Genomic DNA, 24,179 nt, shown 5'->3' on the forward strand with positions numbered 1-24,179 from the left:
GCAAAAGCCGAAATCAACATTTTGTGAAAATTTTTTTGGTAACAACTTTCAAACCGTAACTCCGTTTTTGATGAATCAACTATCGTTGGAAATGTAATTAGGTGTACTTTCCAATGGTAAGGTTTTAGAACATCAACTCCAACTTTATTTGGGGTCTAAATATATGATTACATGCCTCGTAATTCAAATGACGTCCAAAATAACGCGTAAATGAAAAATGGGATGTTACAACTCTCCCACACTTAAATTGGATCACGTTCCCGTGATCTCTGTCACTTAACCAACCGTACCCACCCTCTATGGTCCTCCGACACACATCCCAAGCTCGATGTCCATAAAATTCCCATTAGCCCGAAAATCTCACCACACGCTAATAATCACTAGCATGCTGTACCGCAACCAGCGGTATCTCATACGCTCAACGTCCAAAATGCCCATTTAGGAAATACGGAAAACACCATATTTTCCTTCAAGATCTCTCGGCTACAACACGCAATAAGCTACATCCATAACTACATCACCCAAAGCGATCTACTAGATTCACTACGTCGTGAACCATGTCTTGCATTAATCCAAATCGAGAAGGATTCATGCCTCATTAAAACTTTGTACTTCATCGGTTCATAAACACGTCACTCGAACGGTCAATCACGAATCTTCTCGAACCAAGAACCAGTTCCCCGTCTCTACCACCGGATCATTCCTTCAACGAAGAAATTTCGGTATCACCAAATAATCATACTAGGGACACAAACCTGTCCCATCAATCGATCCGCACACGACCATCAGTCTCTGGATTAATCCAGCACAACAATAATACACCACTAGTTAGCTGAAACACCAACACTCGATACAGGGTTTCTCCCCTAAACCCTCCAACACATCCTTATGATTACGGCTTCCTAGTACTAGCATGCTATTCGTGTACTAGAATCCCGTCAACAACGAATTATCATCACAATAATTTCGCAATTTACCGCACGACCCGCAATAATATCCATCACACCTGGGGAATCCTCCTACCTAAACCGCCCATTAAGGATGGCCTCGACATTTAGATGCAACTAACGGGTCACCTCACTAGGGAACACACTCACGCAAACAACAACATCCGCACGCCTCTATGTGAGACAATCGGAACTGGCACTCCCCGCCTCACAGTCATCCTTAAAGTGGAATAATCCACTGACAATTACCACGAACACGTTTTCTGACAGGTAAAATACAATAAACACCACAATACTAGCATGTACCTACTTAATAGTACCATCCGGGTTTCATAGCAACCCAGACTTACATTATGAGAGCATGTAATACCCCGTCAGAATCCACTAACGGAGTATTAACTCCTGGTCCCACAGTTTAGCGGTCACGCCCTCTATATGAGACGTTTCTGAAAAGTATTTGCATTAATCATTAAAACAAAGTCATTTATTAAAGAAAATGTAACTGGAAACATTTGACGTCAATGACTAATGTAAATGAACCCAAACGTTTTAAAAGAAAACTGTTTAAATGTGAATAATTGTTCTTGAAATGAAAATGATAAACATGCTGGACGCCATCCAGTTCTAGCAGCAAACAACATATAACTTCAATTAAGCGGAGGCACTAACTCTATGTACCAGAGATGAAACATACAAAACATCAACGAAAATGTTGAGTGAATCTACAGGTTTAGTAAATCATTTCCTTAAGTTAGGCCACAAGATTTTTCTTAGAAAACATCATAGGAAAAGTATACATTATCATGAGCACTTGATTATAAAGCTTTTACCTTTGCGTGAGCTGAGCACACGTCTTTAGTTTACCCTATACTTGCGATACACCGATCAAGTGTACAAGTAACAACAATATAAGCACCTGTTTAATGTTGCGGTGAGGTTTGTCAAACCTAACGGTACCGTCCCTATAAAGTTGCTCTTACAAAGTAATTAATATAATCAAGCTAAGGGATTTTTGATCTGAACTCATATGTATATTCTTGGTAAGTTACTTGTGCCAAACACATAAAACATTTGTAAAAAGCATGCATCTCATCCCTTTAAAAACATAGTAGGGACTGTAGACTCACCTTAGCAAAAGCACTCGTAAAGATCTTAGCAAATCGAACTGTTGTCGAAATTCTCGACTGAACAACGCAACCTAATCAAGTAAATCATCTTAATTATACACTAATAGGTCAAACTTCGTCAACCCATAGTGTACGTAAGGTCCTAGTGCTCAGACTGACTCAACGAACAAGTAAAAGTCAAGTAATCCAAGCAAGTCAACCAAAGTCAACCCTAAAGTCAACTTGGTCAAAGTGGTCAACTAAAGTCAAACATCTCAGTAAGTCATGCAAACATAATCAATAAGTCAAACATAGGTCAAGTATCACTTTACAAGTCATAATTAAGCATATTGCACATTTGCACCTTAAAGCACGTCTTAGAAATTCGTACGTCGTAGAAAGATCCTACTATAGCTCATAGCACATAAATCATTAATTCATGACCAACTCCAGATATTAACTACACTAAAAATACATTCCAAAAAGTCTAGCCAAAACCTCATACGATAAATAAAAGTCCAATATCAGAAAGGATCAATTCGTAGTTCATCACAGAAATTTCTGCCCGCGCGTCAGTTTTTAAACTTTTTCATAAAATATAGAAAATAGATTTTGATGAACGGCCAATTGGTGTCATCTCAAAACATCTCAAAGTTTTAGTGATAAAATAATTAAAAGCATTTCTTTAGCCAATTTGTACAGTTTTGCAAAACATTACAGACTCATCAGTTTTTGAACATCAACCAGACACATCACAAAGACGAGCATATATCTCATGGAAAATCACGTTCTCGCAAGTTTGCATACAAATGAAACATGTCAAGAAACACTTAAAATAACATATTCCAGAAGAGAAAAGTCTAAATCAATTCCTAGTTCACTCTAGAAATTTTTATGTAACCTTGAAAAATGATTCAGCTCTCTTTAAAAACCAAATCTTCGTTTTGACATTTCGGGAGCATTACATAACCTTTTGACGCAAATCTTATGTCTAAATTGCATAAATTTTCAAAAGGAATACAATAGTATACTTTATATAAGCTAGAACACAAAGCATGCAACTCAGAAAATTCAGATATCATGCAAACCCTAACGAAAACTTCGATTAAGCATATCTTAAGCATACAATAACGAAATCACGCAAAATCGGAGTCTAAAATTAATAACTTTTCGATATATTTCTAATTAAACATATTAAAAATCAGATCTCATGTCAATTAAATCAGATCAACAATAAACAAATTCATTTTTTGACATACAACGTTAATTACGCAATCAATCAACAATTAACAACACTATACACCATTAATTGAGCACTAGTCTCTAATACACTATGTAATTGAACAAAAAACTGAATTAATAAACTTAGGGTTAGCAATTATACCTCAAACGATCAAATTGCTTATACTATCGCATAGATAATGATGCGTAGAACAACGTTCGTGTTTAAGACTTGATCAAATTTTGAGTTTTGGTGATGATGGTGGTGTGGTGGTGATCCACGACCAAAGGGGGAGAGGGAAGAGAGCAAAAGTCGATTAGCACTTGTGGGGAATGAGTCTTCTTTCTCTAATTTTTCCTTTTATATCCCATTAGGCCCTAAATCCTATACTAATGACCCAACAAGCCAAGTTTAAGTCTACTAAGGGAAAGGGGAGGGGGTTCGGCCGATGGCCCTTCTAGGGGGTCATTGGGCTTGTTTTGCTTAATCGCTTGTACGCGCGTGGTCCGTTTTGAATGCCGTTAACCGTACCGAGTCTCCGGAATGTTAACTAGTCGTTGAAAAAAAATCACCGGATTTAATTTACTAAATAAATAATAAATTAAATTAATTTTTCTTAAAGTTAATAATTATTGAAAATAATTATTTCGTCGTTTTTCTGAGTTCCGTAAACTGAAAAGCTTTCTAGACGATAAACTTAATCGTAACGTTTTCTAGTTATTTCGCTAACCAAAATAAGTTCGTAAATTAATATAACATATTAATTCAAGAATCTCTTTAATAAGCATGTATTTAATTCTATTAAACACACAAATCTAAGTAACCACCGTTAAATACTTAACGGACAATTAATGATAGTAAACGGAAAAAGTCGGGTTGTTACATTACCCACCTGTTATGAAAAATTTCATCCCGAAATTTTAGTGGTCATCCGTCGTAGTTGTCTCCTCGGGAAACAGTTGCGGATACTTAAGTCTCTTCTGATCTTCACGCTCCCACGTGAATTCTGGTCCTCTACGAGCATTCCATCTAACTTTAACAAGCGGAATTCTGCTTTGCTTTAGTTGCTTAATCTCGTGATCCATAATCTCAGCAGGTTCTTCAATGAAATTAAGCTTAGGATCAACTTGCACTTCATCTAAAGGAATCACCAAACTTTCATCGGATAAGCACCTCTTCAAATTGGAAACATGAAAAGTATCGTGAATCTCGCTAAGTTCCTGCGATAGTTTCAATCTATACGCTACCGGTCCAATTCATTCGGTAATCTCAAATGGTCCAATATACCTCGGACTTAACTTTCCTCTCTTACCAAAGCGCACTACACCCTTCCAGGGTGACACCTTGAGCATAACCTTGTCTCCAACCTGAAATTCCAAATCTTTCCTTTTAAGATCTGCATAGATCTTTTGATGATCTCGTGCTATTTTCATTCTTTCTTGAATCTGCACGATTTTCTCAGTCTTTTCATGAACAATCTCAGGACCAGTCAACTGACTATCTCCTAACTCAGTCCAACATATAGGTGATCTGCACTTTCTGCCATACAGTGCTTCAAAAGGCGCTGCCTTTATACTCGCGTGATAACTATTTTTATAGAAAAACTCTACTAATGGTAGATGTCTATCCCATCTAATTCCAAAATCAATCACACACGCTCTTAACATGTCTTATAGTGTCTGAATGGTTCTCTCATTTTGCCCATCAGTCTGCGGATGGTAGGCTGTACTCATGTCTAAACGAGTTCCCATGGCATCTTGCAAAGCTTGCCAAAATCTAAATGTAAATCTACTATCTCTGTCGAAAATAATGGATAGCGACACTCCATGTCATGAAACTACTTCCTTTATGTAGATCTGTGCCAACCTCTCCATCTTATCCGTTTCCTTAATCGGTAGAAATGAGCAGACTTCGTAAGATGATAAATGATTTCCCAAATCGTATCATAACCTCCTACCGTTTTAGGAAACTTAGTGATAAAATCCATAGTAATATTCTCCCACTTCCATTGAGGAATCTCTGGTTGTGTCAACAAACCTGACGGTTTCTGATGCTCTGCCTTACCTTTAGTACAAGTCAAACATTTACCAACATAGGTAGCGATATCAGCCTTCATATTAGGCCACCAATACAGTGCCTTATGATCTTGGTACATCTTGTTTGATCCAGGGTGAATAGAATACCTCGTCTTGTGTGCCTCTTCTAGCACTAGTTCCGTTAATCTGCCAAACTTCGGTACCCATATTCTTTCGATAAAATACCGGGTTCCATTGTGTCGAGTAACAAACTTCTTATCAATTCCTCGAAGTGATTCGATAGCAACATTCTCTTCTTTCAACGCCTCTAGCTGTGCGTCACGTATCTGAGAAGTAAGGTTCCTTCGAATAGTTAAGTTCAATGCTCTAACTCGAATAGGCTTAACTCTTTCCTTCCTACTCAAAGCATCTGCCACTACATTAGCCTTACCAGGATGATAGCTAATGTCACAATCGTAATCGTTCAAAAATTCAATCCAACGTCTCTGTCTCATATTAAGCTGTTTCTGATCGAAAATATGCTGCAAACTCTTGTGATCAGCGAATACTGTGAATTTAGTACCATACAGATAGTGTCTCCACATCTTCAGTGCAAAAACTACAGCACCAAGTTCTAAATCGTGAGTCGTATAATTCAACTCATGTATATTCAATTGTCAGGATGCATATGCAATCACTTTCGTACGTTGCATCAACACGCAACCAAAACCTTGCCATGAAGCATCACAGTAGACTACAAAATCCTTGGTTCCTTTGGGTAAAGACAAAATCGGCGCAGTCGTTAACTTCTCTTTTAACAACTGAAATGCAGCTTCATGCAACTCCGTCCATTCATACTTCTTACCCTTGTGAGTCAATGCTGTTAACTGTCGGGCAATAGTAGAAAATCCCTCAATGAATCTTCTATAATAACCAGCAAGACCTAAAAATTGTCGTATCGGCGTTGGCGACTTAGGAGGCTCCCATTTCTTTACCGTCTCTATCTTCGCAGGATCAACTTGAATACCATTGACACCTACGATATGACCCAAAAATTGCACTTCTCGCAACCAAAAGTCACACTTCAAAAATTTCGCGTACAACTGCTCCTTCCTGAGCATCTCTAGTAACAAACAAAGATGTTGTTCATGTTCTTTCTCATTTTTAGAATATACCAATATATCATCGATAAACACTATAACAAACTTATCTAGATATGGCTTACACACACGGTGCATTCGTCAATTTAAACGGCATTACGGTAAATTTATGATGACCATAGCGTGTCCTAAATGCTGTCTTCGGTATATCTGATTCCTTCACTCTCATTTGATGATAACCTGACCTTAGATCGATCTTAGAATAACATGCTGATCCTTGCAATTGATCAAATAAGTCATCAATCCTCGGCACCGGATATCTATTCTTGATAGTCAACTTATTCAACTCTCTATAATCAATACAAAGTCTCATAGATCCATCCTTCTTCTTCACAAAAAGTACTGGAGCTCCCCATGGTGACGAGATCGGTCAAATGAATCCTTTATCAAAAAGCTCTTGCAATTGACTAGATAACTCTTGTAATTCGTGTGGTGCAAGTCTATATGGTGCACGCACTACTGGTGCCGCTCCAGGAACTAAATCAATCTGGAATTCTACATCTCTATGCGGTGGTAAACTAGGTAACTCATCTGGAAACATATGGGGAAATTCTCTAACAATGGGCACATCTTCGAGTTTCTTGCCTTCAGATTCAGTTTTGCTCACGTGAACCAGCATAGCAAGACAACCCTTTCTCATGTGTTTCTGCACCTTCAAACAGTTAATGAAATATAACGGTGTATTGCTTCGCTCTCCATACACCATTAAAGGTTCACCTTCAGTAACAGGAATGCGAATTGCTTTCTGATGACAAACAATGTCGGCTCTATTCTCGGCTAACCAGTCCATTCCAACCACAAGGTCGAAACTTCCTGGCTTAATCGGTATCTCATCTATCTTAAATGACATTCCAGCCAAAGTCAAAGTACAATCATGGTAAACCTTATCCGTACTCATTAGATTACCATTTCCTAGCTCTATAGAATATAAGTTTTCTAATGACGATACAGCATTCTTAAGATTATGGCAAAAATCTCTAGACACAAAGCTTCTATCAGCTCCGGAATCAAAAAGTACATAAACATGTTGATTATCGAGAAGAAACGTACCCGTGACTAGCTTAGGATCATCACGAGCTTCGCTGTAGGTAAGGTTGAAAGCCCTTCCTCTTGCAGGTTCATTAATCTTACTAGCAGTTGGGAAATCCTTTCAGAAATGACCTTCTTTTCCGCACCCATAGCACACATTCATACCAGTTTTACACTCGGCAGCTAAATGTCCTCTCCTCATGCACTTATCACACCTTTTCAAACAATCCCCCGGATGATGCCTATTACACTTAGCACACAACGGAAACTTTCCCTTATAACCAGAATTAGCATTTGGGGTTGCAGTATTACTCTTAGTATTATCTTGTTTCTTAAAGGGCTGCTGATTGTAATTCTTCCTTGAGTTATTGTTATTGTTCTTCCATTTCCTCTTATTATCATGAGTTTTTGACTCCGTTGAGGCAGGAGCTTTTCCTCGCTGTTCACCTTGATCAATTAACTCACTATCCATCTCGACAGCTTCTTGTATAGTTCTCGACTTCGAAGTAGTTACACCACTTTGAATCTTCTCGGTCAAACCGTTCGCATAAAGAGTGATCTTGCGACGTTTGTGAGTAACCATATGTGGATACATAAGAGCAAGCTCAAAGAATATCTTGTTGTAACTGGCCAGATCAGTACCCACTAGTTTCAAGTTTTGGAGTTCCCGCTCCATCTTAACAGTTTCGGTGTAGGGACAATACTCTTCGATCATCCGTCGTTTCAAATCATCCCATGGAGTCTCAAATGCCTGATCCATACCTACTGATTTGGCATAGGTATTCCACCATGTCAAAGCACCATCAGATAACTTACAAGATGCAAACTTCGTTCTATCCGCATCTCTACAACCACTGATATGGAAAACTGACTCGAGCTTCTCAAACCAACGTGTCAAACCAACTGGACCTTCGGTGCCATTAAACGAGTGTGGTTCACAACTCAAGAAAGTCTTGTACGTACACCCTACTTGTCCATCTGTTTTGATTATTAGTCACATTTTGGTTTCGCTGATTCGTAGCGTTCACATTGTTACTATTAGTTCCATTTCGGAGTTCTGCCACAGCCTCGGTTAATCCTTCGGAAATTCACCGACGAACATCAGCTTGAGAAACTGGCTTTGGCGGCATTATCTTTCTGGTCAAGATAACAAATTCGGTTAGTGTCAATGAAATGGACATATAAAATATACTAGCAATGGAACGATGCATAGTAACTAATATTAAATTATAGCGATTTTAGTAGCACTAGTGATACGTAATAGCGGTATATATCGTTTAGTAGTAGCAGTAGTAAGAACAATGTACACTAGTAACATTATCACTAATTAGCAGTAGAAGTAGTAATACCAAGCATAAATCGTCATTACTAAACCAACACTTAAAGAAATAAACTTTTCGTTCAAAAATCATGCATAACCAATGAAAGTAACATATTTCTCATGTCATAAGAAAAACCACATAAGTAAAGCCACATCTAACAATGTATGCGCGAACATCATATAATAGATAATAATAATCAAATAATGTTTTAATAGCGTGAGGTTACTAGGGTTGTTGTCATTAGTAGCAGCAGTAGAGGTACTAGGTTTAGAAGTAGATGTAGAAGCGTCATAGGGATGGTAACGTTGACACATCTCAAGTGACTGGTTATCATAGAGAAAACTCTTATAAAATGGGTTATTACACCGAGCAGGTCCTTTCGGTATCCTACGGTGGCCTCTCGGTCTGTAGGGGTTAACATAGTCGGGTTTAATAACAGGTGACTGGGTGAATCGGGTACATCAGGTTCGGATTCGGATTCGGGTTCCGATTCTTCCTCGGAATCCTCTGCCGGTTCCTTTCCTTTAGGCTCATTCTCATGCTCGGTTTCCATCTCGGGTTCCAATTCGGTATCATCCACAAACTCGAGTATTGTATTTCCTTGCGCTTGCACGGTTTCCTCGGATTCCGTGTCGGAGTCGGTAAGAATGATAGGATTAGAAGAAGTCATCTAGCTCTCAAAGAAAAACACAAAGTTAGTCACTTAGTAATCATGCCATAATAGATACCAAGTAACATAGTAATTTATTTAACTAGGGTTCATGTAACTTAACAAGTCTAAGATTACAATTTAGATGCACTAGTTGTCCTAACGTTCGACTCTCTAATGCAGCCTAGCCCTAGGTAACCGATCTGCTCTGATACCAAATGTAATACCCCGTCAGAATCCACTAACGGAGTATGAACTCCTGGTCCCACAGTTTAGCGGTCACGCCCTCTATATGAGACGTTTCCGAAAAGTATTCGCATTAATCATTAAAACAAAGTCATTTATTAAAGAAAATGTAACTGGAAACATTTGACGTCAATGACTAATGTAAAAGAACCCAAACGTTTTAAAAGAAAACTGTTTAAATGCGAATAATTGTTCTTGAAATGAAAATGATAAACATGCTGGACGCCGTCTAGTTCTAACAACAAACAGCATATAACTTCAATTAAGCGGAAGCACTAGCTCTATGTACCTGAGATAAAACATGAAAAACGTCAACGAAAACGTTGAGTGAATCTACAGGTTTAGTAAATCATTTCCTTAAGTTAGGCCACAAGATTTTTCTTAGAAAACATCATAGGAAAAGTGATAATGCTAAAAACGAACATATATTTCATAGCATTATCCCTCAAGAAAGACAAGCTTTTAGTTGCAATTGTTCTATTTATAAGTGATATTCGTTTAAATAATAAAAGGTGAAGATAAAAGACAGATTCGACGAATTGAAGACGCAAATGACTAAAAAAGCTCAAAAGTACAAAGTACAATCAAAGTGTTTCAAATTATTGATGAGAAACGTCTAAAAATGACAAGAGTACAAGTTACAAAACGCAAAATACAAGATATTAAATTGTACGCAAGGACGTTCAAAAATCCGGAACCGGGACCAAAGTCAACTCTCAACGCTCGACGCAACGGACTAAAAATTACAAGTCAACTATGCACATAAATATAATATAATATATAAATAATTCTTAAAATTATATATATATATATATATATATATATATATATATATATATATATATATATATATATATATATATATATTATATTTATATTTTAATAAAACCGTCGACAAAGCTAGGATCCAAAGAGTGAGCTGGAATCCACAGATCCGCACTCGCGGTACTTTTGTGAAGGAAACCACCGCACTCGCGGAACTCTACAGTACAACGTGGGCCTATAAAAGCCATCGAATTCTGCATGAATTTAACACACTTTTTCTAATCTTTCCTCTATCTATCTCACGTATATATATATATTTATCGCTCGTAAGTTTAAGTTTCTTTTTATATTTATATCTTTTTAATCGTTTATTCATAATATTTATATTTATCGCTCGTAATTAATTTTAAATTTAGTATTTTGCCATATTTATTTTTATTTTTAGATTTTTAGGCTTTGCCGTAAAATCCCTTAAGTGCTTTTTTTTTTCTTTAGACTAAGATTTAGGTGCTTTAGAATTTTGCGACGCCGTTTTTATATTTTAGTACCTTTTTAAGTTATTGCTGTTTTGGTTATAGAATTTCTTTTAAGTTTTAATACCTTTAGACGCAACTTTTAATATTTAATTTTTAGAATTTTAAGTTTCGACGCGCTACTTTCTTATTTTTATTTTTCGACGCCTATTATTTTTCAGCCTTTTATTTTTCGACGTTTTTTGACGCGCTCTTTTTCTTTCTTATTTCTCGACACTCTAGTTTTTAGGGCTTAGAATTTTCTATTTCTTCTCTAAAATTTCTTTAAAATTCAACGAAAAATTATTTTAAGCGGTTAAATTGATAGACATCCTAAATTTTCTACTTCATAGTAATAGTTGGATTTGTTAGTGGCTGAGTTGTGAGCTTCCGATTTAAATGGTTCTGGCTCCCTGCTGCATCTATTGGCTATTCGAAACGTGGGCAAAAGCAGAAAAGTCTATTAATTGGATAACTTATATAATTTTTCTTTCTTTTTAAAAACTAATAGGATATTCAGTGAATGCACCGAGCAAAACGTTCACCACCTTTCGTATGTTCACCACCTGTAACTCGATCAAGACATCTAGCAAATATTGTCGCCGTTGATTTTTCTTTAGAATCGTCATGCAGTCGACCAAGTACTCCAATTCAAATTTCCGATAATCCATTTTTTGAACCCGACATCACAATTAAGAATCCGGAGAATATTCAGGGACAATTCATAGATCCTGAACCACTAATCTTTCCTCCGGAAACACCAATTATTCAAACGGAGATTGTCGAAGAACAACCCATTAAATCAGAATCCTCTAGTGATTCAGATTTAACAAATTCAATCATGGAAAATCTGGAACCTCTAAGTATGGAAGACCGAATGCGAGCTAAACGCACTGGCCAAGGTCACGCAATTACTCAACCAGACATTAATGCGCCAGATTATGAAATCAAAGGACAAATCCTACACATGGTGACAAATCAATGCCAATTTAGTAGTGCGCCGAAGGAAGATCCAAATGAACATCTTCGTACCTTTAATAGGATCTGTACACTATTTAAAATCCGAGAAGTGGAGGATGAACAGATATATCTCATGTTATTTCCCTGGACTTTAAAGGGAGAAGCCAAAGATTGGTTAGAATCGTTACCTGAAGGAGCGATTGATACATGGGACGTTTTAGTTGAAAAATTTCTTAAACAATTCTTTCCGGCATCTAAAGCCGTAAGACTTCAAGGAGAAATTGTTACGTTCACACAGAAGCCAAATGAAACTCTATATGAAGCATGGACAAGATTTGGAAAATTATTGAGAGGATGTCCGCAACATGGTTTAGACACTTGTCAAATAGTACAAATATTCTACCAAGGATGCGACATCACAACAAGGAAAGACATCAATATAGCAGCTGGTGGTTCCATTATGAAGAAAACAGCAACCGACGCTTACAAAATTATTGATAACACTGCTTCCCACTCACATGAGTGACATCAAGAAAACGATATCGTTAGATCATCTAAAGCAGCTAGAGCCGATTCTATCCATGACTTCGATTCCATTTCTGCAAAGATAGATGCTGTCGAGAGACGAATGGAAAAGATGAATAAAGATATTCACTCAATAAGAATTAGTTTTGAGCAGTGTGGAGGACCACATTTAACAAAAGATTGTCTCAGTATTGAACTAACAATGGAACAAAAAGAGAATGTTTCATACATAAACCAAAGGCCTGGAAATAATTATCAGAATAATTATCAACGACCAATCTACAATCAAAACCAGAATTATAACCGAAATGTTCCATACAACAACCAACAAGGTCCTAGTAATCAGTAAGTATCCAATAATACTTACAATCAGCAAAGACATATTTTTCAAAATAAACCACCACAAACGGATGATAAAAAGCTGAATTTAGAAGATATGATGACGAAGCTAGGTGAATCTCAAAATCAATTTTTCACATCTCAGAAACAAACCAATGAACAAAATGCTCAAGCATTTAGAAATCAACAAGCTTCTATTCAAAATTTGGAACAAGAAGTGAGCAACCTAGCAAGGTTAATAGGTGAAAGAAATCCGGGAAGTCTACCTAGTGATACAAATGCTAACCCCCAGAATGAAACAGCTAATGCCATTACCACAAGAAGTGGTATTACACTTAAACCACCTGAAATGCCTGTAATTTCTGATGACTCTATTCCTACTCCACAAGAACCACAACCTGAACAAGATAAGGAAACAGAACCGGTAGTTGAAAAGGTTAATGAAGATAACACAGTTAAGGCTCAACCTTATGTTAAACCATACCAACCACCAATTCCTTACCCGAGTAAAATGAGAAAAGAAAGACTTGAATCCGAGCAATCTAAATTCTTGTATATGTTTAAACAAATAAATGTCAATCTTCCTTTCATTGATGTGATTTCAGGAATGCCTAGATATGCTAAATTTCTGAAAGATCTAATCACAAATAGAAAGAAAATGGAAGAACTCTCAGCTGTTACTATGAATGCTAATTGTTCTGCAGTGCTGTTGAATAAGATACCAGAAAAATTATCTGATCCTGGAAGTTTCACAATTCCATGTTTTCTGGGTAGTCTTAGTTCAATAGAAGCATTGGCAGACTTAGGTGCTAGTATAAATTTAATGCCATATTCACTATACGCTAAACTAGACCTTGGAGAATTGAAACCAACACGAATAAGCATACAACTAGCCGATCGATCAGTAAAATATCCTAGAGGGATAATGGAGAACATGCTAGTTAAAGTTGGTACTTTAGTATTTCCAGTAGATTTTGTTATTCTGGACATGGAAGAAGATTCTCGAGTTCCTCTCATATTAGGAAGACCATTCTTAAACACGGCTAAAGCAATAATAGACGTGTTCGGTAAGAAACTGACCCTAAGTATAGAGGATGAGAGTGTTACCTTTTCAGTTGATAGAGCCATGCAACAACCGCAATCTGCAGATGATACATGTTATTATATACAAACTATAGATTCACATGCAGAATTGTTAGAAGAATTTCCAGAATTACAAGGAACAGGAGAATGTTGTTTAGGAAAGGGAACTGAACCAATTGATGAAACTGAAATGTTAGCTACACTTATGGCTAATGGATATGAACCAACAACAGAAGAAATTCAAATGCTAAAAGAAGAAGACAGATATCGATACAAATCATCGACAGAAGAACCACCGACATTAGAGTTAAAGCCACTTCCAAACCATTTGAAATATGCTTATTTACATGGTGAATCTGAATTACCTGTAATAATATCGTCTTCTCTTACTGAAAATGAAAAATCTCAACTCATTTCTGTGTTAAAAGCTCATAAACCAGCTATTGCATGGAAGATTCATGATATTAAAGGAATAATTCCTTCGTATTGCACACATAAAATTCTTATGGAAGAAGGTCATAAAACGTATGTGCAACGCCAACGAAGACTAAATCCTAATATGCAAGATGTTGTTAAGAAAGAAATTATTAAACTGCTAGATGCAGGTTCAATTTTTTCAATCTCTGATAGTCCATGGGTAAGCCCAGTTCAATGCGTGCCTAAGAAGGGTGGCATGACTGTCATCAAAAATGAGAAAAATGAGCTTATTCCTACTAGGACTGTAACAGGATGGCGTGTTTGTATTGATTATAGAAAATTAAATGACGCCACCAGAAAAGATCAATTTCCCTTACCTTTCATTGATCAAATGTTGGAAAGATTAGCCGGAAATTGTTACTATTATTTTCTTGATGGTTTTTCCGGATATTTTTAAATTCCAATAGCACCCGAGGACCAAGATAAAACCACGTTCACGTGCCCTTATGGTACTTTTGCTTACAAACGCAAGCCATTTGGACTTTGCAACGCCCCTGAAACCTTTCAAAGGTGCATGATGGCGATTTTTCACGACATGATAGAAGAATGCATGGAAGTTTTCATGGATGACTTTTCAGTCTTCAGTGATACTCTTGAATCATGTCTAGTTAATCTTGAACGAATGCTTATTAGATGCGAACAATCAAATCTAGTTCTTAATTGGGAGAAATGTCATTTCATGGTTAAAGAAGGCATCGTTCTTGGACATAAAATTTCAAAGGAAGGAATTGAAGTGGATAGAGCTAAAGTAGATGTAATTGCTAAACTTCCACATCCCACCAATGTTAAAGGAGTTAGGAGTTTTCTAGGGCATGCCGGTTTTTACCGACGTTTCATAAAAGATTTTTCTAAAATTGACACTCCTATGAATAAACTCCTAGAAAAGGATGCTCCATTCATCTTTTCAGATGAATGCATCAAATCTTTTAATATTCTTAAAGAAAAACTCACTAATGCGCCGATCATGATAACTCCAAATTGGAGTCTACCGTTTGAACTTATGTGCGATGCAAGTGATTTTGCAATGGGAGCCGTTTTAGGACAAATGATTGAAAAATGATTTCAACCTATATATTATGCTAGTAAGACATTACAAGGAGCACAAACAAATTACACAACTACTGAAAAAAAACTCCTTGCTATTGTCTTTGCTTTCAACAAATTTTGTTCATATCTCATTCTAGCAAAAACGGTGGTCTATACCGACCATTCTGCTCTTAGATACCTATTTTTGAAACAAGATGCCAAACTAAGATTAATCCGTTGGATCTTACTCTTACAAGAGTTTGATATTGAAATCCGTGATAAAAAGGGAGCAGAAAATCTCGCCGCTGATCATCTTTCTCGTCTTGAAAATCCCGAATTAGAAGTTCTAAATGAATCGGCCATACAAGACAACTTTCCTGATGAATATCTATTGAAGATAGATTATAATGAAATTCCATGGTTTGTAGACTATGCAAACTACTTAGTATGTGGATTTCTTGAAAAAGGATTGTCGTACCAAAAACTAAAGAAATTCTTTAGTGATATAAAACACTATTTCTGGGAAGATCCACATTTGTTTAAAAGTTGTCCCGATGGAATGGGCCTCAACTTAAACCATTGTCACACAGGACCAACAGGAGGGCATTATGGGCCTCAACTTACAGCAAGAAAAGGTTATGATACTGGATTCTATTGGCCTACAATTTTCAAAGACGCACACCTTCTTTGCAAATCCTGTGATGCTTGTCAAAGGGCGGGAAAAATAAGTCAACGTGATGAAATGCCACAAAATGTCATTCAAGTATGTGAAGTATTTGACATTTGGGGTTTTGACTTTATGGGTCCATTTCCAAAATCTCATAATAATCTCTACATTCTCGTTGCCATTGATTATGTATCTAAATGGGCGAAAGCACAAGCTCTCCCAACTAACGATGCACGAGTTGTAGTCAACTTTTTAAAACATCTTTTTACAAGGTTCGGAACACCGAAAGCTTTAATAAGTGATCGGGGTACTCATTTTTGTAATAATCAACTTGAGAAAGTTCTCAAAAGATATGGAGTAACTCATAAAATCTCAACAGCTTATCATCCACAAACAAGTGGACAAGTTGAAAATACCAACCGAGCTTTAAAACGTATTCTAGAGAAAACCGTAGGATCAAATCCGAAGGAATGGTCCATGAAATTGGAGGATGCACTCTGGGCCTTTAGAATAGCCTACAAAACTCTAATTGGAACCACACCTTTTAAACTCGTTTACGAAAAAACATGTCATCTTCCAGTAGAAATTGAACACAAACCATTTTGGGCTTTGAAGACATGTAATCTTGATTTACATGAATCCGGACATCTACGGTTAAGTCAATTAAACGAATTAGAAGAATTGAGACATGAAGCATATGAAAATTCGTTAATCTATAAAGAAAGAATGAAGAAATGGCATGATAAAAGAATCAGAAGTTCAAAAGAATTTAAAGAAGGAGACAGAGTTCTTCTTTTCAATTCACGATTCAAGTTATTTTCTAGAAAATTAAAATCAAGATGGTCTAGACCATTCATAGTCAAAAGAGTTTTCCCGTACGGAACAGTAGAATTAATAAATTCAAATGGGATTGAATTTAAGGTTAATGGTCACAGAGTTAAACATTACATAGATAGTCCAATGGAAGTTGACAACGAAGTTAATCACAATTTCGACACCACAGCTAACTAAGTGTGGGGAGAATCAAGTCTTTAAAGGATAATATGTATTTCTGTTAGAGTTAGATGTTCTGTTTTCGTGTAGTTCTTGAGAATGGAATCCGAATGGTCTTTCCCTAGCAGACCCTAAAGAACTAGTCTTCTCCCCCCATTCTGAATTTTTATTTTTTTTAGGTTTTACGAGATGAAGACTTCATGTGAACTAAACCATGGTCTAATGCTACACGCTTTGATCACTAAACGTAATAATGACACCCTTCCAAGTGAATTGGTATCATTAATCAGAGGCAAATTGGACGGAGTAAGTAAAGAATCCAGGAACGAAAATAATAAGTTACATTTTGGTAAAGGAAAATCAAAATCCGCAGCGAAAAGAAGAGCATGACACCTTGAAAGATGTCACAAATGCGGAAAATGGTCACACGAAGGTAAATGTTCAAATAATCAAACATATTCCAATACCGAGTTTGTTACTTTATGCGGAGATGGACCGTTCATATGTTTTGAAGAAAAAACATTGAATGCTCGAGGTTACGCCTATGTAGCTATGGAAAACCAATTAGTCCGACTCTCTTAGGAGTGGGCTAAAACAGGTCTCTGAGAATTCTATTTCACAGGTAAGTTTGTACAGTTTTCAGTTTTTATTTTTATTTTTATTTTTAACCTTTTGATAATAAACGCTAAATCGTTCGCTATAAAGTATTAAATTGGTATTCAATAAAATTAGGTTTTGCGACCAAAATTATTGATATCATACAAAAATTTATTACATCACTGCGAAATTTACCGTTTATTCTTAAGGTATAAATATCTTTAATCAATCAACCCAAAATATTTCAAAAATTCGTCAGGAGTAAAACTAGGTAATATAGCCGAAATTACTTTACCGAAAAGAGGGGCGTATATTTTTGATAATATTTGATTGATTAAAGTGGGATAAAAGACCAAAAAGATTTTTAATTTTATTTTTACTTTGTTTTTAAAATTTATATTAAATTATTAATGTAAACTTTTTAAAATCAATATATTTAAGTTTGTAAATATTTGAAAAATTTATATTTCTAATATAAGTTTGTATGTAAAACATAATAAAAATTTCGTGTGAATTTATAATTTTCATAATATGAATTTATAATTTTATGCATTTTAAATTTAAGTTTGGTGTGAATTTAAAAACAAAAATGTACTTTATTTCGTTAAGTTAAAAATATGATTTTTAAAATTCGTCGTGAGTTGAAAACTAGGTCGTTGAACCGAAATTGCTCTACCCAAGGGAGGGACGAGAACTTTTATTATCATTATTTTTAATCTTATTGAATTAAAGTATGCCAAAAACATTAAAAAACCCAAAAATCTTTGCTTTTAAAACAACGCTTTAAAATGATGAAATTTTAAAATTTTGTTGAGGGACGGACTAGGTCAACGTACCGAAACAACCTCGTCCTAAAACGGAAAACAAAATTTTAAATTAATCAAATTATATGTTTTATTAAGTTTAAGGTTTTATAAAAAAAATAAAAAAAATTTCAGCACTCGCGGTACTTTGTGGGTACCCACCACCGCACTCGCGGAGGTCTGGAGTCCCAACCCAGATAAATTGGTCGAACAGACCAGTCTCCACACACCCTATCTCATTTTTTGCGAAAAAACCCACAAAACCACTCCCAAAATCGCGATTTTTCACCGATAAACATCAAATTTTTTGCTAAAATCATGTTGAGAAGGATGCTACCAAGAAGTTACTCAAGAAAATCGGTAATTTCTACATCTAAACACCCTTTAATTCGAATTATTAGTGTTCTTGAACAAAAATATACCTAATGTGATTTTGATAATTTCTAGTGTAATTGTGCTTAAATTGATTGTATATTATGCTTGTATAACCTAGATTGATGCTATTTAACATGATTAGAAGCCTTAAATTTCAAATTTTGAGTAATCTAGGGTTTGTGTTCTTGAGCAAAATTGAGGCTTTTTGATATAAACGGGTTATGGCCGAATTTTGTTGTTAGTTTATACTAAATTGAGTAGTGTAACATGTTTAGGTTGCTAAATGATCAAAACTTTGATCCTAAACATGATTTTCAAGAAGTAAAGTGGACTTTTTAAGTCAAAAATGCATGAACTCAATTTAATTGATATGAATGCCATTTGGAACTTGTTTAATTGCTAGTAATGATTATTTTGACATGTTATTTGAGATAAAAGCTAAAGAACATTGTATACATTCTCATATATGTTCATTTATAAACGTGTAGAATTGTTAATATTATGAAAATGTGTATAAAGTTTAATATAGATTAAACATGTCATTGTAATTGTTTTGATTTATGATTTTGCTAACACTAATGCATATTTGGATGCACAAAAATTGTGTTTGATATGTTTTGCAGACTGAAAGGGGTAAATCTTCATCCGCATCTCAGGCTCACAATGCTCCTCCTGAGAATGCAGCAGAATAGGAGATTAATGACCTATATAGACAAGAACTACTGCATCAGTTCATTCCATATTCAAATATAGAATTGAAAGATTTACATCCTAATTTAAGGTTTGATCGACATTGGATAGATTATCCAAAATACCAGAGGAACTTGCACACCCTTCAGTCTAATGTTGTTGAAGTACCTAGAGTCATAGATTGGGAACCGTTAGAAACAGTTGGATTGGCCGGTCCAATCAGAGAATTACTTACACAAAGGTATGTGATGGTTAAAGCTAAGGGGTATAAAATACTATTAAATTTTACAAGGAAATACTATTAAATACGAAACAATTTTACACAAGATATTTATTTATTTAGAGAATGGATATACTTAAACCTTGCTACAACACTTATAGGCAGTGCACCTAATCGTACAGTAGTGTAGTTTTTAGTAAGTCCGGTTCGTTCCACTGGGAAAATCTTTTAATCAAAGCTTAACGCTATATTAGTTTAATTTATAAAAATACAAATATATATATAAGTAATATTATTATTATAAAGGGGGGTTTTTACCGTTTAATGACCGGTTTGTCGATTTTAAAACTTTAGTCGCAGTTAAAACCAAAATTAAAAATAAATACAAGACTTAATGTAAAGTAAATAACGATAATGAAATTGCGATAAATAAAAGTGCGATAAAATAAACTTGCGATAATTAAAAAGTACGATAATTAAAAGTGCAATTAAATACAATAACAATAAATAAAAATGCGATAATTAGAAGTGTAATTAAATATAAAATAAAGGAAATTAAATATGAAATAAAAGAATTATGCTTATTTAAACTTCCGTAATCATGATGTTTGACGTGTTGATTTTAGTTTTATGCCCATGGGTTAATTGTCCTTTGTCCTGGATTATTTAATATGTCCGTCTGGTTTTGTCCATAACAGTCCATCAGTCATAAATATAAAGTGCGAGTGTCCTCGTCAAATTATCCTTATACCCGAAGTTAAATATTCCAACTAATTGGGGACTTAAACTGTAACAAGATTTTAATACTTTGTTTAATAATTACACCAGGATGTCGACTGAATGTAACCCAAGGTTTTAATACTTTGTTATCAATTACGCCAAGTGTCCTTGTACATAATTTCAACCCTGTTTTAATAATTCTAGTGGCTATTAATCCATTCCCGTGTCTGGTTAAATGAACGATTATTCGTACATATAAATACCCCTCCCATCGTGTCCGATCGAGTGTAAATGGTTATTTATCGGGACGCCCAATTGTAAATCTTTATATTAACATTAACAAACTATCATTTAGTTAAACAAATATAAAGCCCATTAATAGCCCATAGTCTAATTTCCACAAGTGTCGTTCTTTTGTCCAAACCCCAATTATAGTGCAAAGCCCAATTACCCAATTTTAATATTTTTAGCCCAACATCATGATTACTTCGGATTAAATAAGCATAATAATAACTTAGCTACGAGACATTAAATTAAAAAGGTTGAACATAACTTACAATGATTAAAAATAGCGTAGCGTTACACGGACAGAATTTCGACTTACACCCTTACAACATTCGCTAACATACCCTTATTATTAGGATTTAAAATTAAAATTAAAATTAAAACATAAATTATATATATATATATATTTACGTATATATTGAGAGAGAGATAGATTATTGATATTTTTACTCGTCGAACTGCGTTGCTTTTATAGGCTGTTTCAAAATTGGGGGCTCCGCGAGTCGCGGCCCATTTAGTCTTCGAACTCCGCAAGTCGCGGAGTTCCATTTTACAGCTCACTCAACTTTGGCTCTTTGTTTGCCGACGATTATATAAATAAATATAATATATAAATAATTTTAGTAATTATTTAAATATTATATTATATTTATGTGCATAGTTGACTTGTAATTTTTAGTCCGTTGCGTCGAGCGTTGAGAGTTGACTCTGGTACCAGTTCCGGATTTTTGAACGTCCTTGCGAATAATTTAATATCTTGTACTTTGCGTTTTAAATCTTGTACTCTTGTAATTTTGAGACGTTTCTTATCAATAATTGGAACCACTTTGATTGTCTTTTGTACTTTTGAGCTTTTTGGACCTTTGCGTCTTCAATTCGTCGAATCTGTCTTTTGTCTTCACCTTTTATTATTTAAACGAATATCACTTTTAAATAGAACAATTGCAACTAAAAGCTTGTCTTTCTTGAGGAATAATGCTATGAAATATATGTTCGTTTATAGCATTATCAAATATTCCCACACTTGAGCGTTGCTTGTCCTCAAGCAATATAGTCTTGAAATACTAGAATCACTTCTTTATTCTTCACACTTTGTACATCAGTGATTTCTATACGGCGGTATAAACAATAGTAGTAACGATATGGTTTACAGTCCCACATGACTATAAAATTTAGATCCATTAAGGAAATTGATCTTTATGAAAACATTTGATCTTTTGAAAATTTTAATCTAGCTTTTACCCTAGATAAGTTTTCCGGAATAACCCTTCACCGGTGTTTGCAAAATATTTTTGTGGATTTGATGGGTTTCAGATTTGAAAATTTTAGCTCAAAACTTGCGATTTTGTGTCACCCACTTGCTAACCTTGTATTAGGAAAGCAACACGTCCAGTATACTTGCTCCGTATATTACCTTTCGGTAAACTACCGTCCGGTTATAAAGGAAAGCGTTGAACAAGCAACTGTTAAGGCAATGTCCCCTGACATACTTTTAATTATGGCTTATAACGTGTCGGACGCAATTACTATCCTTTGTAGGAGCAATAGTAAAGCTCACCCTTATGATTTTTCGGTCTGGCACAAGGTCCTGTCTTCGACCATGCTATGCAACCACCGTTCTTACGGTTGACACCCGATTTAGTTCAGATGACCTAATGAATTCTAGGTGAATTCCTAGGATTTTACGTTCAATGGTAATGAACGCATTGAAAATGGGTTTTCAAAAAATAAATCGGTTTATAATTTGATCAAAATATTTTCTCGTTCAAGCTCGAGTTTAGATATCATTGAATTCCATGAGTTTGAATTCTCAATCTTTAAGGTCAATCTCTAGGATTGAGTAATATCAGTCTTAAAAGCTGATTTTTAATCTTTAAGAAGATTATCCTTTCTGGGGATCTGATTCATTAGTCTTATCCAGCTAATTTGCACGGCGCCCCCCCATTTTACAAGACAGATCCTCTTATGGTTAGGATAAGTCTGACCACTTGGCGACCCTGTTTTATGCTAAGGTCCGTGGATTTCCTGCTGATTTTAGTGATGACTTTTCTAGATTTTTCGTCAACCTACAGCTGGTCTGGACGATAACTTCCTGACCTAAATCAAGAAGCGCGTTTATTTTTCGGAAGACTTTACTTCCTTTTAATGATGGAATTGATTCATCATGTAGATCCTTCTCTTCTTTTCTTTCATAAGGGTAAAACAGTTTAGTTTAGTCCAAAGCAAAAGTATTTTCAGTTATTTGTTACAGAAATATGTGACATATGTTTAAAATATCTTGGTAAATTTTCCCACACTTGGCTTTTATTTTCCTTTTTATTGTCCTCTATTCTATTTTAAATGAATTTTAATATTTTGGTTTGTTTCTCAATTTATGTCCTTTCCGAGGTAACAATAATTTCGGAGTTAAAACCTAGTTTTATCGTTCATAAATATGTATAAACATGATTTTGAGTTCATTTAATTGAAAATTTTGAAAAATTTTACTAGAATTGGGTAGTCAGTATATAAGACTAGGGCTGTTCTTTATTATCAGAGAGCACTAGATTCTAATACAACTACTACTTTACTAGTATTTCTAATGGTAACCAAGTGTATAAAGTAAAAATTTTAAAATCCGAAAGAATTTAACCGCTTCCCACACTTAAGATCTTGCAATGCCCTCATTTGCAAGAAATCAGTAACAATTTAAATTATTGAGGGTGATTTGTGTGAAAATGATTAAATTTTACCAAAGTTTCCAAACATATTGGCGTTTATTTGCTGAATGATAAATGGTGCATATCATTTGTTCATTCCGTCTTGTTGTTATATCACATTTATTTTGCATCTTGTCGTCAAAATTAGTTGCTTTTGCTGAACTTAATGCCAGTCTTTGAAAATGCGTTGTTTTACCCTGTTGTGTACATAAGATAAACTGCAAACATATATACATATTTTTGAAGTTTGGTATATTACCTCACATTCAAACATTATTAAAATCTAAAAATAAAAATTTGTAAATTATAAAAACTAATACAATTCCAACATAAGTATTAAATGTATCAACATTACAAATTATAAAATAAATAAAACTAAGTAGACTAGGGATGATACTGATACCAGTAGGGGTTCCATGCATAACCGTATGTGTTATAAAATGCTTCGGCTGGGTTATACGTAGGATACGGTGGTTGGATCTCTATAGACCAGGGAGGAAATACGGGCGATGGAGTAGGAATATAGTTTCTACCTATTTGTTAACAATAAGCTATGATTTGGTTTTGATGAACTTGCCAATCTTCAAATGCTCGATGTCTAGCATTTTCATACTCTTGTGAAGCTATAAACCTTTGCATTTCTGTCATTTCATTTCCTCCTCCCACATTACCTGGCTGTTGGTTTCTCTCAACCCGTGGATGTCTACCATGGTATTGTACTACGGCGTTATTTCGCATCTTCAAAAC

The 24,179-nt window shown here is 35.2% G+C and overlaps 1 protein-coding gene and 1 non-coding gene across 2 annotated transcripts; both read right to left on the reverse strand.

Annotated features, from left to right (window-relative positions):
• Positions 1-6,820: 6,820 nt before the first annotated feature.
• LOC139875350 (uncharacterized) lies at positions 6,821-7,348 on the reverse strand. The gene is made up of 2 exons (XM_071862689.1): positions 7,081-7,348; positions 6,821-6,981 (listed from the first exon to the last, which is right to left on the reverse strand). The coding sequence occupies exons 1-2, from the start codon at positions 7,346-7,348 to the stop codon at positions 6,821-6,823; spliced, it is 429 nt and encodes a 142-aa protein (XP_071718790.1).
• A 4,850-nt stretch (positions 7,349-12,198) lies between these two features.
• Positions 12,199-12,305, reverse strand: LOC139879036 (small nucleolar RNA R71). The gene has a single exon (XR_011769890.1). It is a non-coding gene; the product is annotated as a small nucleolar RNA R71 (small nucleolar RNA).
• Between the last annotated feature and the right edge of the window lie 11,874 nt (positions 12,306-24,179).

The sequence above is a fragment of the Rutidosis leptorrhynchoides genome, chromosome 11 (genome assembly GCF_046630445.1).
Source record: "Rutidosis leptorrhynchoides isolate AG116_Rl617_1_P2 chromosome 11, CSIRO_AGI_Rlap_v1, whole genome shotgun sequence".
Lineage (NCBI taxonomy): Eukaryota > Viridiplantae > Streptophyta > Magnoliopsida > Asterales > Asteraceae > Rutidosis > Rutidosis leptorrhynchoides.

Coding starts and splice junctions, on each gene's coding strand:
- LOC139875350 (XM_071862689.1), bottom strand. CDS start 7,348: ATGAGTACGGATAAGGTTTACCATGATTGTACTTTGACTTTGGCTGGA. Junction 6,982..7,080: donor GCAGAAACACATGAGAAAGG/GTTGTCTTGCTA, acceptor ATATGTTTCCAG/ATGAGTTACCTAGTTTACCA.